The sequence below is a fragment of the Rhineura floridana genome, chromosome 15 (assembly GCF_030035675.1).
Source record: "Rhineura floridana isolate rRhiFlo1 chromosome 15, rRhiFlo1.hap2, whole genome shotgun sequence".
In the NCBI taxonomy this organism is placed as follows: Eukaryota; Metazoa; Chordata; class Lepidosauria; order Squamata; family Rhineuridae; genus Rhineura; species Rhineura floridana.
The window spans coordinates 29,295,127-29,307,168 of NC_084494.1; the positions used below are offsets into that span (position 1 = coordinate 29,295,127).

The following is a 12,042-nucleotide window of genomic DNA, read 5'->3' on the forward strand; positions in this document are numbered from 1 at the left end:
CCCAAAGAATGCTGGGAAGTGTAGTTTGTGCAGGGTGCTGAGAGTTGTTAGGAGACACCCTATTTCTTTCCAGAGCTCCAGTTCCCAGAATTCTTTGGGAAGAGGGGCTGACTGTTAACCACTATGGCTATTGGAGCTCTGTCAGGAGAACAGGTGTGTCCTAACATGTCCCTGAATACAATCTATCACCCGCAATTCTTCCGCCCCACCTCCTGCAGGGAACCAAGAAAGCAGTTGTTGCTGTCAAGTGTTCCAATTCATCTAAGGACAAACACAAAGGGACATTAGCCTACAGCAGCCTTTCCCGACTAGTGGGCCGCCAGATGTTGTTGGACCACAACTCCCATCAGCCTCAGCCAGCATTGCCAATGGTCAGGAAAGATGGGAATTGTGGTCCAACAACTTCTGGTGGCCCACTAGTTGGGAAAGGCTGGCCGAGAGGGAGGGAAGTTCCTATAGAATGGACATAACCTTTCTCCCCCTAACAGCTGCCACACACTGGGTTGATATCTTCACTGAACTCAGTACCAGGACTTCAAGATCTGTTTCATGGTTCGTTACTACATGTTCTGACTCCAGCTGCATCAATGTAAAGTTAGGACGTTTTTGCCCCAAAGTGCATCATTTTGTACTTGCTTACATTGAACTGCATTTGCCATTTTGTTGCCCATTCACCCAGTTTGGAGACATCTTTTTCACAGCTCTTTGCAGTCCACTTGGACTGTCACCAAACAGAACAAAATGTGGCATCACTTGGCTTATTAATTGTTGAAATTGGGGATGGGGAACCTGTGGCCCTCTGGATGTTGTTGGACATCAACTCCCATCAGACCCAGCCAACATGGTCAATGGTCAGGGATGATGGGAGTTGTTGTTCAACAACAGGTTCCCCATCCCTGGTATAAATGCACACTGAGGGAAGCTACCACTTAGCAAACAACCTTCCTCTGGATGTCATTACAGACTCTTTGAGCCAGAGAATTTGATTCATCATGCAGAGAGAGCTTTGTGCATTTCCCATCGCCACCAGCATGCAGGATCTCCTGAAGGTCTTCCCCTTGTTTGTGATTCTAACGATTGGTAAGGAAGGGCTGGTAGCCCCTTGGAGATTTCTTGCAGTAGAATGAATGGGCTCAGGTCTAAGCTGGATTCACCCAGGCCTAGGGCAGGGGTCAGCATTGTCAGGCATCTGCCAAGGCTCATGCCAGTTCCTCCTCTTTACTGTTCCTGCCTGTTGTCTCTCAACATGCAGGCAGTGACCAGATGGAGGAGGTGGAACAGCATCCTCCACATGCATTGTGCTCCTTCCAGGCATCATTAGGGCCAAAGGGAGAGGGCAAGTGAATGAGTAGTGCTGAGAAGTAGTTGGTGTACACGGTCTTTTCCCTCTCTATATTATCCTGACAACAACCCTGTGAGGTAGGTTAGGCTGACAGTTAGTGAGTAGCCCAAAGTCACCCAGTGAGCTTCATGGCTGGGTGGAGATTTCAACCCTGGTCTCCCAGGTCCTCGGCAAGTACTCTGATTACTACACAATGATGGTAGGATTTCAGAGGTGGAGAACCATATATATATATTTTTATCAAGGGTCATGTCCCCTCATTTATTGGGGTAACGTATTGGGGGCTGCATGGTGGCAATGGGGAGGGCCAGAGGTAGCAGTGGGTGGAGATGGAGCCGAAGTAGAAGGGGAAGTCCTTTTTCTGTCCTCTTATCTGCCAATGCCTTCTCTTTCCCTCTGTCTCCCCCACCCCTTCTCTCTCTCTCTGTGCCACCCCTTGTCCCCCTCTCTTCCTTTCTCTTTCCCCATTCCACCTGCTTGCCAGATTAGGTTGCCCTGAAGCTGAGGGCCACATGTATTGTAGGTTACTCACCCCTATTGTATATAGCCAAGGAAGTCAGGAAAGAGAGTTGGCACTGTATCATATTTGTACCCCCGCCTCTTCCCTTTCCTTCATCTTCCAGGTACTTCTCTGAAGTGTGAAGTTTGTTACAACCTTGGCCTCGCATGTCATGGCCCTGTGAAGACCTGTCCTCCTAAGAAAGATACCTGTGTTGTCGCTTTTGCTGAAAGTACTATAGGTGGGTGGGAGGGACCTGCATGCGGAACAAACTTGTTTGCCTCAATGAAGTGCACTGAATTATTTCAAAAATCCCTGAACTACACCTGAAAGTAATTCCCATCATTGCTGGGCCATATGAATGTGAGTTATGTTTGTTTGGGGTTAGAGGTTTGAACGATTTCTCCTGTATCTTCAAGCTCATTCTCTTACATTCTCTTGAGTTACTTTGGGCCTTGAAGCTTAAATATCATCATTGTTGGGAAAACGAAATGAAACAATGCACACATTCCACTGTGTGCACTTTGTTGCATTCTTAGTCTCCATTAGGGATGGAAGGACCTCTCAATTTCAGTTCTCATCGTTCCTCTTTTTTCCAATCTTAAATTTGGTTCTCCACATTTCTGCATCAATCTGTGAATTGTTTTTTTTTTTAAATCCTCATGAAAATTCTCCAGCATTTCAGTGAGTATTTCTCCTACCAAACACATTTTTGTAGGCAGTCTTAATGAATGTACACAGTTTTGCAAGCAATTTCTCCAAATGGAATGCATTTTTTGTTATTTCCTTTCATATATTCATGTTTATGCACACTTTCCCCTAACACATGCTTTTTTGCAAACACTGCTTAATTGGAGAACTGCATCACAAAATTTGGATAAATGCAACTTTCAGAGGATGGCTGTGTTTCAGTTCTCATCTTGTTTCTTGCAAATCTGATAAGTTCAGCTTTAAATGCAAACTGAATTGAATCCCCCCCCTCTTTATTTCTACCATAGAAGGAAAGACCATTCTCACTGTAGAGAAATCCTGTGACTCCTCTAAGATCTGCTCTACACCCCCCATGTACTTTTATCTGGGGCTGGGAAAAACCCTCAGGACAAGTTTGACTTGCTGCCGGGGGGACGCCTGCGGAAAAGTCAAGCCTAAATGTAGGTATATCTTTTAATTATTTTAAGCATTTTTCACCCCACCCTTTGTCCATAAAAGGCTCCCACAGCAGCTTGCATAAGAGTAGTTTTCTCAGCTCTAAGATCCCATGTATAATTTTCTTGCTGCATGCCTGCTTTGCTGTGTCCTCCACCATTTACAGACATAGGAAGCTGCCTCACATTGAGTCAGACCATTGGTCCATCTAGCTCAGTATTATCTACATTAACTGGCAAAGAGTCTCCAGGGTTTGAGATGGTGGATATTCTACCTGGAGATGCTGGGGATTGAACCTAGGATCTTCTGCATGCAAAGCTGATGTTCTACCACTGAGCTGCAGTCCTTCCTTTCCTTTGGTTCATCCCTTGTAGTCCAGAATGGGCAACCAGTCTGTAATCAGTTCAGTTCAATTCCTCTTCCTCCTCCTCCTCACCACCATCATCAACAACTATATCTGTGTTTTGGAAAGTTATTTGTCCATCTGTTCTCTATATATTCAAGCACCTCTTAAGATATCATAACCAAATTTGGCACCGTCATTTCTGAGGTAGAGGAACAGGTTTTCGTCTTTGTTTGGATACCATTAGATGCCATTTGGAATCCTCTCAGATTTTTGTTTGCACTATCCTCTAGGACAGCCTGCCTTCAATCTGGTGCTCTTTGAGCCTTTTGGACTACAGAACATTGGCCATTCTCTGTGGAATAGGCAGGAGTAGAACTCCGACAACATCTGGAGGGCACCAGGTTGTGGGAGGCTGCTCTAGGAATTTTAAAGCCATCTATAAGATAAATGTATTTAGAAGCACTTTAGCCTCTGTCTTACATCCTGCCTACTTCATTCCTTAAGCTGACTGTGGATCCTTTTCTTCTGCTTGCAGTACCACCAATAGAGACCAAAGCTAATGGAAAGCAGTGCCCTACCTGTTACGCTTGGTCAGACACATGCAATGCAAAGATGATGAATTGTACTGGATTGGAGACATACTGCTTTGATGTGGCCGCAACCACGTACTCCAGTAAGTCTTGCTTTGTACATAATGTGCCTTTTTGTAGGTGAACTGATTTTACGTGCAATGGAATCTTGGTCTTACTTATATAGCTGGGGAGAAAGAGGAAACTGATACTGTTGCCTTATGGACTTATGGGGACATTTCTTTGAGGCAAGGTGAGGTAGCTACCTGAGGTGCTAGATTTTGGTTACCCTTCGGGGAGGGAGAGAGGGGGCACTACCCCCCTGCTAATGAATCACTGTCCTCCTGTTCTTTCTCAGTAACCAGATCCAGGGCATGTCCCCTCGCTTGAATTGGGCCCTTGATGTAGTGAGGCAGCCCCATGACTGTCATGTAAGCCATGAACTTCTGACTCGGCAATGATATTGAAGTCCTCCAACACAATTGTGGAGATATTTTCCATTGCCATCTGAGCCATGGAAACTGTTGGACAGAAAGGTGGGCATCCCCCTTCTGTCTCTATGGCCCAACACCAGGAACAAACTCTCAAGTCCAGTTAAAGAGCAGATTGGCTTCATGGTGAGGAAGATGGATTTTTTTAGTGGATGACAGCACCGATCTGAACTGGTGTTGTACTGACTTCCCTGGGGAGGCAAATCTGGAGTAAAGATGATTCACCTAGCTCACCCACTCAGGTGTTAGCAATACATGCCAGGTTGTCTCTGTCCCCTGTGACCAAAATATGAAGGATAGATTATTTATTTTGGACCACCTGCCATTGATGAGCAGCACCAGAGCAGAAGCTTGGCTGATATAAGAACATAAGAACATAAGAAGAGCCTGCTGGATCAGGCCAGTGGCCCATCTAGTCCAGCATCCTGTTCTCACAGGTGCCTGGGGGAAGCCCGCAAGCAGGACCCGAGTGCAAGAACACTCTCCCCTCCTGAGGCTTCCGGCAACTGGTTTTCAGAAGCATGCTGCCTCTGACTAGGGTGGCAGAGCACAGCCATCACGGCTAGTAGCCATTGATAGCCCTGTCCTCCATGAATTTGTCTAATCTTCTTTTAAAGCCATCCAAGCTGGTGGCCATTACTGCATCTTGTGGGAGCAAATTCCATAGTTTAACTATGCGCTGAGTAAAGAAGTACTTCCTTTTGTCTGTCCTGAATCTTCCAACATTCAGCTTCTTTGAATGTCCACGAGTTCTAGTATTATGAGAGAGGGAGAAGAACTTTTTTCTATCCACTTTCTCAATGCCATGCATAATTTTATACACTTCTATCATGTCTCCTCTGACCCGCCTTTTCTCTAAACTAAAAAGCCCCAAATGCTGCAACCTTTCCTTGTAAGGGAGTCGCTCCATCCCCTTGATCATTCTGGTTGCCCTCTTCTGAACCTTTTCCAACTCTAGAATATCCTTTTTGAGATGAGGCGACCAGAACTGTACACAGTATTCCAAATGTGGCCGCACCATAGATTTATACAACGGCATTATGATATTGGCTGTTTTATTTTCAATACCTTTCCTAATTATCGCTAGCATGGAATTTGCCTTTTTCACAGCTGCCGCACACTGGGTCGACATTTTCATCGTGCTGTCCACTACAACCCCGAGGTCTCATGAGCGTATATGTGAAATTAAGATTTTTTGCTCCAATATGCATAATTTTACACTTATTTATATTGAATTGCATTTGCCATTTTTCCGCCCATTCACTCAGTTTGGAGAGGTCTTTTTGGAGCTCTTCGCAATCCTTCTTTGTTTTAACAACCCTGAACAATTTAGTGTTGTCAGCAAACTTGGCCACTTCACTGCTCACTCCTCATTCTAGGTCATTAATGAACAAGTTGAAAAATACAGGTCCCAATACCGATCCTTGAGGGACTCCACTTTCTACAGCCCTCCATTGGGAGAACTGTCCGTTTATTCCTACTCTCTGCTTTCTGCTTCTTAACCAATTCCTTATCCACAAGAGGACCTCTCCTCTTATTCCATGACTGCTAAGCTTCCTCAGAAGTCTTTGGTGAGGTACCTTGTCAAATGCTTTTTGAAAGTCTAAGTACACTATGTCCACTGGATCACCTCTATCTATATGCTTGTTGACACTCTCAAAGAATTCTAATAGGTCGCAGAAGTCTGGAAGGTGGTCCAGAAAAAGCAATGGTCTTGACACAACTCCTGCCCCTTTTTACAGATCTTCCTGACTACTCACCAGTGCCATACCTATCTCTGCCCATGATGACAGAAATGGTAGCCCCATATCCAGTGGAGACTTAGTAATTCCCTCATGCTGTTTAACATCTATATGAAGCCCTTGGGAGTGGACATCAGGAGATTTGGGGGAAGGTGTCAGCAATACGCTGGCGATACCCAGCTCTATTTCTCTGTAACATCTGAATCGGGAGACCCATGCAAGCCCTGGACAGCTGCCTGAACTCGGTGGTGGGCTGGATGAAGGCCAATAAACTGAGTCTGAATCCTAGCAAGACGGAGGCGCTGTGGGTTGGTGGTTCCTGAGTTTGGATAATTGGTCAGTTGCCTGCTTTGGATGGGGTCGTACTCCCTCTGAAAGAAGAGGTCTGTAGTCTGGGAGTGCTCCGGGATCCATCTTTGTCATTAGAGGCCCAGGTGACCTCAATGGCTAGGAGTGCATTTTACCAGCTTTGGGTGGTAAGATAGCTGTGGCCCTTTTCTGGACCGGGATAGCATGACCACTGTTGTCCATGCACTGGTAACCTCCAGGCTCCATTACTGTAATGTGCTCTGTTTATATGGTGTGTTTAAGTGTTTTTAGTGATTTTGTTTGCCACCCTGGGCTCTTACTGGGAGAAAGGGCAGGATATAAATCTAATAAATAAAGAAATAATAATTCCAATGTCAGTGTGGCAGTGAATCCGCTCTGGTTTGTAGTGGAAAATTTCAAGGAGCTGTCCAAGGTGCTGAAACCCAATCCCAAAATAGATTCCGCACACTGGATAGCTCCTTAAAAGTTTGGACTCAAACCCAGAACAGATTCAATGCTGCACTGACTTTGGAGCCACTAGGCTCCACTGCCCACACCCTACATCAATCCCCTAGCATTGCCCAGACCACCTTTGGATAAATTTACAATGGTAAATAATTGTCAAAATGCAGGTGCAAAATACAGATGATGATGATTGCCTTGTGGTAACATGGAGGTGGGCTTTTCCACTGGTAGTGCTAGGGTTGTAAAGTGCCCTCCTTGCTCAAATACAAGCAGCCCCATCAGAATTGGCATTCCACTGGCTCATGAAAACATACCTGTTTAGGCAAGCATTCTGCTGAACTTGAACTTCCTGCTCTCGTTGTTTTAATTACTCTTTTAACTGTTTTAATGGTTTATAGAATCATAGAATAGTAGAGTTGGAAGGGGCCTATAAGGCCATCAAGTCCAACCCCCTGCCCAGTACAGGAATCCAAATTAAAGCATACCCGGCAGGTGGCTATCCATCTGCCTTTTGAATGCCTCCAGAGTTGGAGAGCCCACCACCTCCCCAGGTCATTGTTTCCATTGTCGTACTGCTCTAACAGTTAGGAAGTTTTTCCTGATGTTCAGTCAAAATCTGGCTTCCTGTAACTTGAGACCATTATTCCATGTCGTCCACTGTGGGATGATCAAGAAGAGATCCTGTCCCTCCTCTGTGTGACAACCTTTCAAGAAGAGTGCTATCATATCTCCTTTTAGTCTTCGCTTCTCATGGCTAAACATGCCCAGTTCTTTCAGTCTCTCCTCACAGGGCTTTGTTTCCAGTCCCCTGATCATCCTTGTTGCCCTCCTTTGAACCTGTTCCAGATTGTCTTCATCCTTCTTAAGGTGTCCAGAACTGGATGCAGTACTCAAGATGAGGCCTAACCAGTGCCAAATAGAGGGGAACCAATTCATCACAGTTTGGAAACTATACTTCTGTTAATGCAGCCTAAAATAGCATTTGCCTTTTTTGCATCCACAACTCATGGTTAGCTCATATTCAGCTTGTGATCAACAACAATTCCAAGATCCTTCTCACATGTAGTATTGCTGAGCCAAATATCCCCCATCTTATAACTGTGCATTTGATTTCTTTTTCCTAAGTGTAGAACTTTAAACTCATCCCTATTAATTTTAATTCTGTTGTTTCCAGTCCAATGCTCCAGCCTATCACGGTCCCTCTGAATTTTGTTTCTGTCCTCCAGGGTATTAGCTATCCCTCCCAATTATGTATCATCTGCAAATCTGAGAAGCATTCCCTGCATTCCTTATCCAAGTCATAAATAAAAATGTTGAAGAGCACTGGGCCCAAGACTGAGCCCTGCAGTACCCACTCATTACCTCCCCCCACTTTGAGAAAAAGCACTGATAAGCACTCTTTGAGTAAGATTCTGTAGCCAACTGTGGATCTACCTGATAGTTCTTCCATCCAGCCCACATTTAGCTAGCTTGTTAATCAGAATATCATGGGGTGCTTTGTCAATGTTGTCAATTCTGTTATGAGTTTTAATGGGCTTGTTTTATTGTCAGTTTTAATTATGGATGTTTTTAATGTTTTGATGGAATTGTTTTATTGTGCATGGATTTTATACTTGTAAACTTCTTAGGACTCATTTCAGCATGCATATATACATATATGTATATATAAAACAATGTACCTATATTGCCGCCCTGGGCTCCTGCTGGGAGGAAGGGCAAGGTATAAATCAAATAATAAATAAGTAAATAAATATAGTGGGAGTAAATGGCATATAACAAAAAAGTTCAAGTAACGATAAAGTACAAATGCAGAGTACAAGTGAGCAACAAATGATACCAATGAACTTCAGCACATCTAACCAGGGTAATGCAAATGCCCTAGGAGTGCCATTAAGACTCTTACTTGGAGGAAGTCAGTTAACTGGTGGCAATGATTTCCTGGCTACCCATCTTATCTTCCATGTTCAGACGGACAACGCCAGCGTAATATCATGAAGGGCTGCACGACTAAATCGGTCTGTGTTTCAATAACAAGAGGCCAGTCCCACTTTTTGGGAAGTGTTGATGTTGTTGAAAAGGCCAAATGCACACCTGATGTTTCTAGGGGATCTCGATCCTCTGAGCTCCTCCTGCTAACCTTTTCTGGGCTCCTGCTGCTGAAGTTCCTCTCGTAAAAGGCACCTGCATGGGACTGCGTCAGCTCTGCATTCATATATGCCTGCGGTTTATTCCAGTACCACATTCTCTTAATGACATTTGGCTTTCCAGATAAATTTTCCTTGCTTTTCCTCAATGAAAATAAAAAAACCAGGAATAAAACAAATAAAATCTGAATGCATGTTGTTGTTTTTAAACTGACTCCTAAGTTCAGGGTGACATTTCCCCTTAGCTATGCAATGGTATAGTGGTTTATCAATCAATCCCTCTTCCCACATTAGTTTGCAATTATTATTATTACTTTAAAAAAAAAGTTCTCATGAAAATTCACCAGCACGTCAGTGCCCGTTTCTCCCGGCACATTTTTATGTGCTAATATACACATTTTTGCAAATTGGTTTCCACTATTATAATGCATTTTCCCCTGTTATTTTCATAAATATAGTACATGCACTTTCATGCACAGTAATATACAAATGATTGTACACGTGCATTCATTGGAGAGCTGCATCAAAAATTTGGAGAAGTGACAGTTTTGAAGGATAGCTGTGCTTTGGCTCACACACAGCAGTGCAGTGGCAAATTCAGAAGTGCGGGATCCCTTCATGTTAATCACAGGCATGCCCCTCCCCCCTTTTTTGCTTTGGGATCGAGAATGAGATCCTTGTTAAAGCCTAAGAACCAGTAAGCATGAAAGAGGAGAGTATTAGCACTGAGAAGAGACTTCTCAGTGGTTGACTCACCACCTTTCACTCTGATTGGCTCCAATCAGCAGGAAAGACCAAGGAAGCATGTTGGAAGACTCTTCTCAGTGGCTAATACACTCTTCTTTCATGCTGATTGGCTTGTAGAATGTTGGAGACATGGGGATCCTGCTGGGACCCTACTTCAAAAAAGTAAAGGGCCTAAGACCCCCCGAGAACCTGCACGACTACGCCCCTGCTCACACATTGTTTTGGCAAGCGAGAACTACATTAAACTGTTAACCAAATTGAATTTCTCCCCAATTCCCATACACACAGCAGGGGGACTTTGATTTATACTGCAATCCATTTTAATGCTTCCCCCCATACCCCAATAATTGTCCTTTTACCCCTGCCGTGAAAATATTGTCACAACCTATCCAGCAAGCTTGTTCCTAACTCTTTCCTCCAATCTTGTTCTGTCTTGGATGATCTGATGCCTTCAGTCTGTGAAATGTCTGTTCTGATAATGGAAAGATTTTCAAATCTGAACATCACTCTTTTTCAGCTTTGGATTTTCTTGGATCCAAAATGCATGAAAAATTCCATGAGTACAGGGTACTTACCCACTACAGATACTCACCCTTGAACATGCAGGTGATGGGGATGGCAATGCAGGAGATGAGCAAGCACCAGGGATGGAATTATGTGTAAATTTTGGTCCTCCGTTTCTCATTTTCTAATCTTAAATTTGGTTCTCCACATTTCTGCAGCAACTTGCAGTTTTTTTAAAAAAAACAACCCTCATGAAAATTCTTCAGCATCTTAGTGAGAATTTCTCCTAAGTAATACATCTTTGTATGCAGTTTTGACTAATGTACACATTTTTGCAAACAATTTATCCTAATATAATGCATTTTTGTATGTTATTTTCACCAATATATTCCTTTTGTGCACACTTTCCCTAATATATGCATATTTTTTAAACATTGCTGGGTTGGGGAACTGCATTGCAAAATCCAGATAAGTGTGAATTTTGAAGGATGGCTGGATTTCAGTTCTCATATTGCTTTGGAAAATGCAAATTTGATAAATTTGGCTTTAAATGAAAACTAAATTTTGTGGATATTCTTTCCTCTTGTGTGTTTAGATAAACTTGCTTACAAGGCTTGCAGGGGCACTCCTAAAATTTATTTATTTATGTAAGTTTATTCCAATTATTTATTAGTCACTTTTCAGAGCCAATCCCTTGCAAAGCGACATACAAATAAAAACAAGAGAACCTCAGGCAGAATATGAAGCACTGAGTGGATAAGGACACATGAGAGGTACAGAGTTAGATCACCAAAATACTCTTAAGGAAAGACAATAGTAAAAAGATAAGTCTTTAAGCCTTCTCAAATGCCAGAATTGAAGGGGCCAAATGAATGTCAACTGGAAGAGCGTTCCACAGCTGAGGAGCCACCACTGAGAAGTCCCAACCTAACAAATTTCCCCAGTGGGCATGCAGGCAGGACCTCAGATACAGATCTTAGATGATAGGCAGGGTCCAGAAGGGCAACACTGAGACTAAGGAAGAGCAAGCTGATAGGCAGATCTATCTCCTGGAGTGGCTGTAAACAGCACCAAGAATTCTTTGGAATTTATCATACTACTGGATACTTTTTATTTTGTATTGAAATCAACATAAAACAGATGAAAATTTCCTTTGTGATGTAGTGAAGGCCCCTCCAGACTGACGTCCCCCCTCGAAACATGTCACTGATGCAATAATCATGCATTAATGGTGGATTTATACTGTACTGTCTACACATCATTCCACTTTATTAGTGTCCTGCCTGAACTCAAAGAACTCAGACTCAGACATGCTTGTTTTTACTTTTATATTGTAGTAAAAGACAGTTTCAATTCAGTGCGCTTCATGAATCTACCTACGGCTTACTCAGAACTCAGCATCTCTCTAGGACTAACTAGGCACAACTTTGCAGCACTCAGATGTTGACTCAGCAACTACTCCCCCATCACTCAGCTTAAGTAAGGCTGGGTGGGCAACCTGCTTGCCTCCTGGCACAAGGTGAAGGTGGAGCCTCTGTCATGGTCCCGTTTTCCCCTCTTCAAGGGAGGAACGCTGCTTGCTGGCAATGCGGCCGCAGGGAGAGGGGAAGTGTCAGGCTGGGGAACAACTGGCTGGTGAGGTTGACTCTCCACAGGGCTATCGAGAGCTGCTGGGGTTAAAGTGTCAAAGTCCAGAGCTGGGGGGGGGTCTTCTGAGTCCCACTCCTCCTCCTCCGCT

The 12,042-nt window shown here is 43.8% G+C and overlaps 1 protein-coding gene across 1 annotated transcript; it reads left to right on the forward strand.

Moving 5' to 3' along the window:
* The first annotated feature begins 1,031 nt into the window (after window positions 1–1,031).
* Window positions 1,032–9,083, forward strand: LOC133370864 (phospholipase A2 inhibitor and Ly6/PLAUR domain-containing protein-like). The gene is made up of 5 exons (XM_061597742.1): window positions 1,032–1,080; window positions 1,966–2,082; window positions 2,840–2,992; window positions 3,869–4,006; window positions 8,878–9,083. Exons 1-5 carry the CDS (start codon window positions 1,032–1,034, stop codon window positions 9,081–9,083), a joined length of 663 nt encoding a protein of 220 aa, XP_061453726.1.
* The last annotated feature ends 2,959 nt before the right edge of the window (window positions 9,084–12,042 follow it).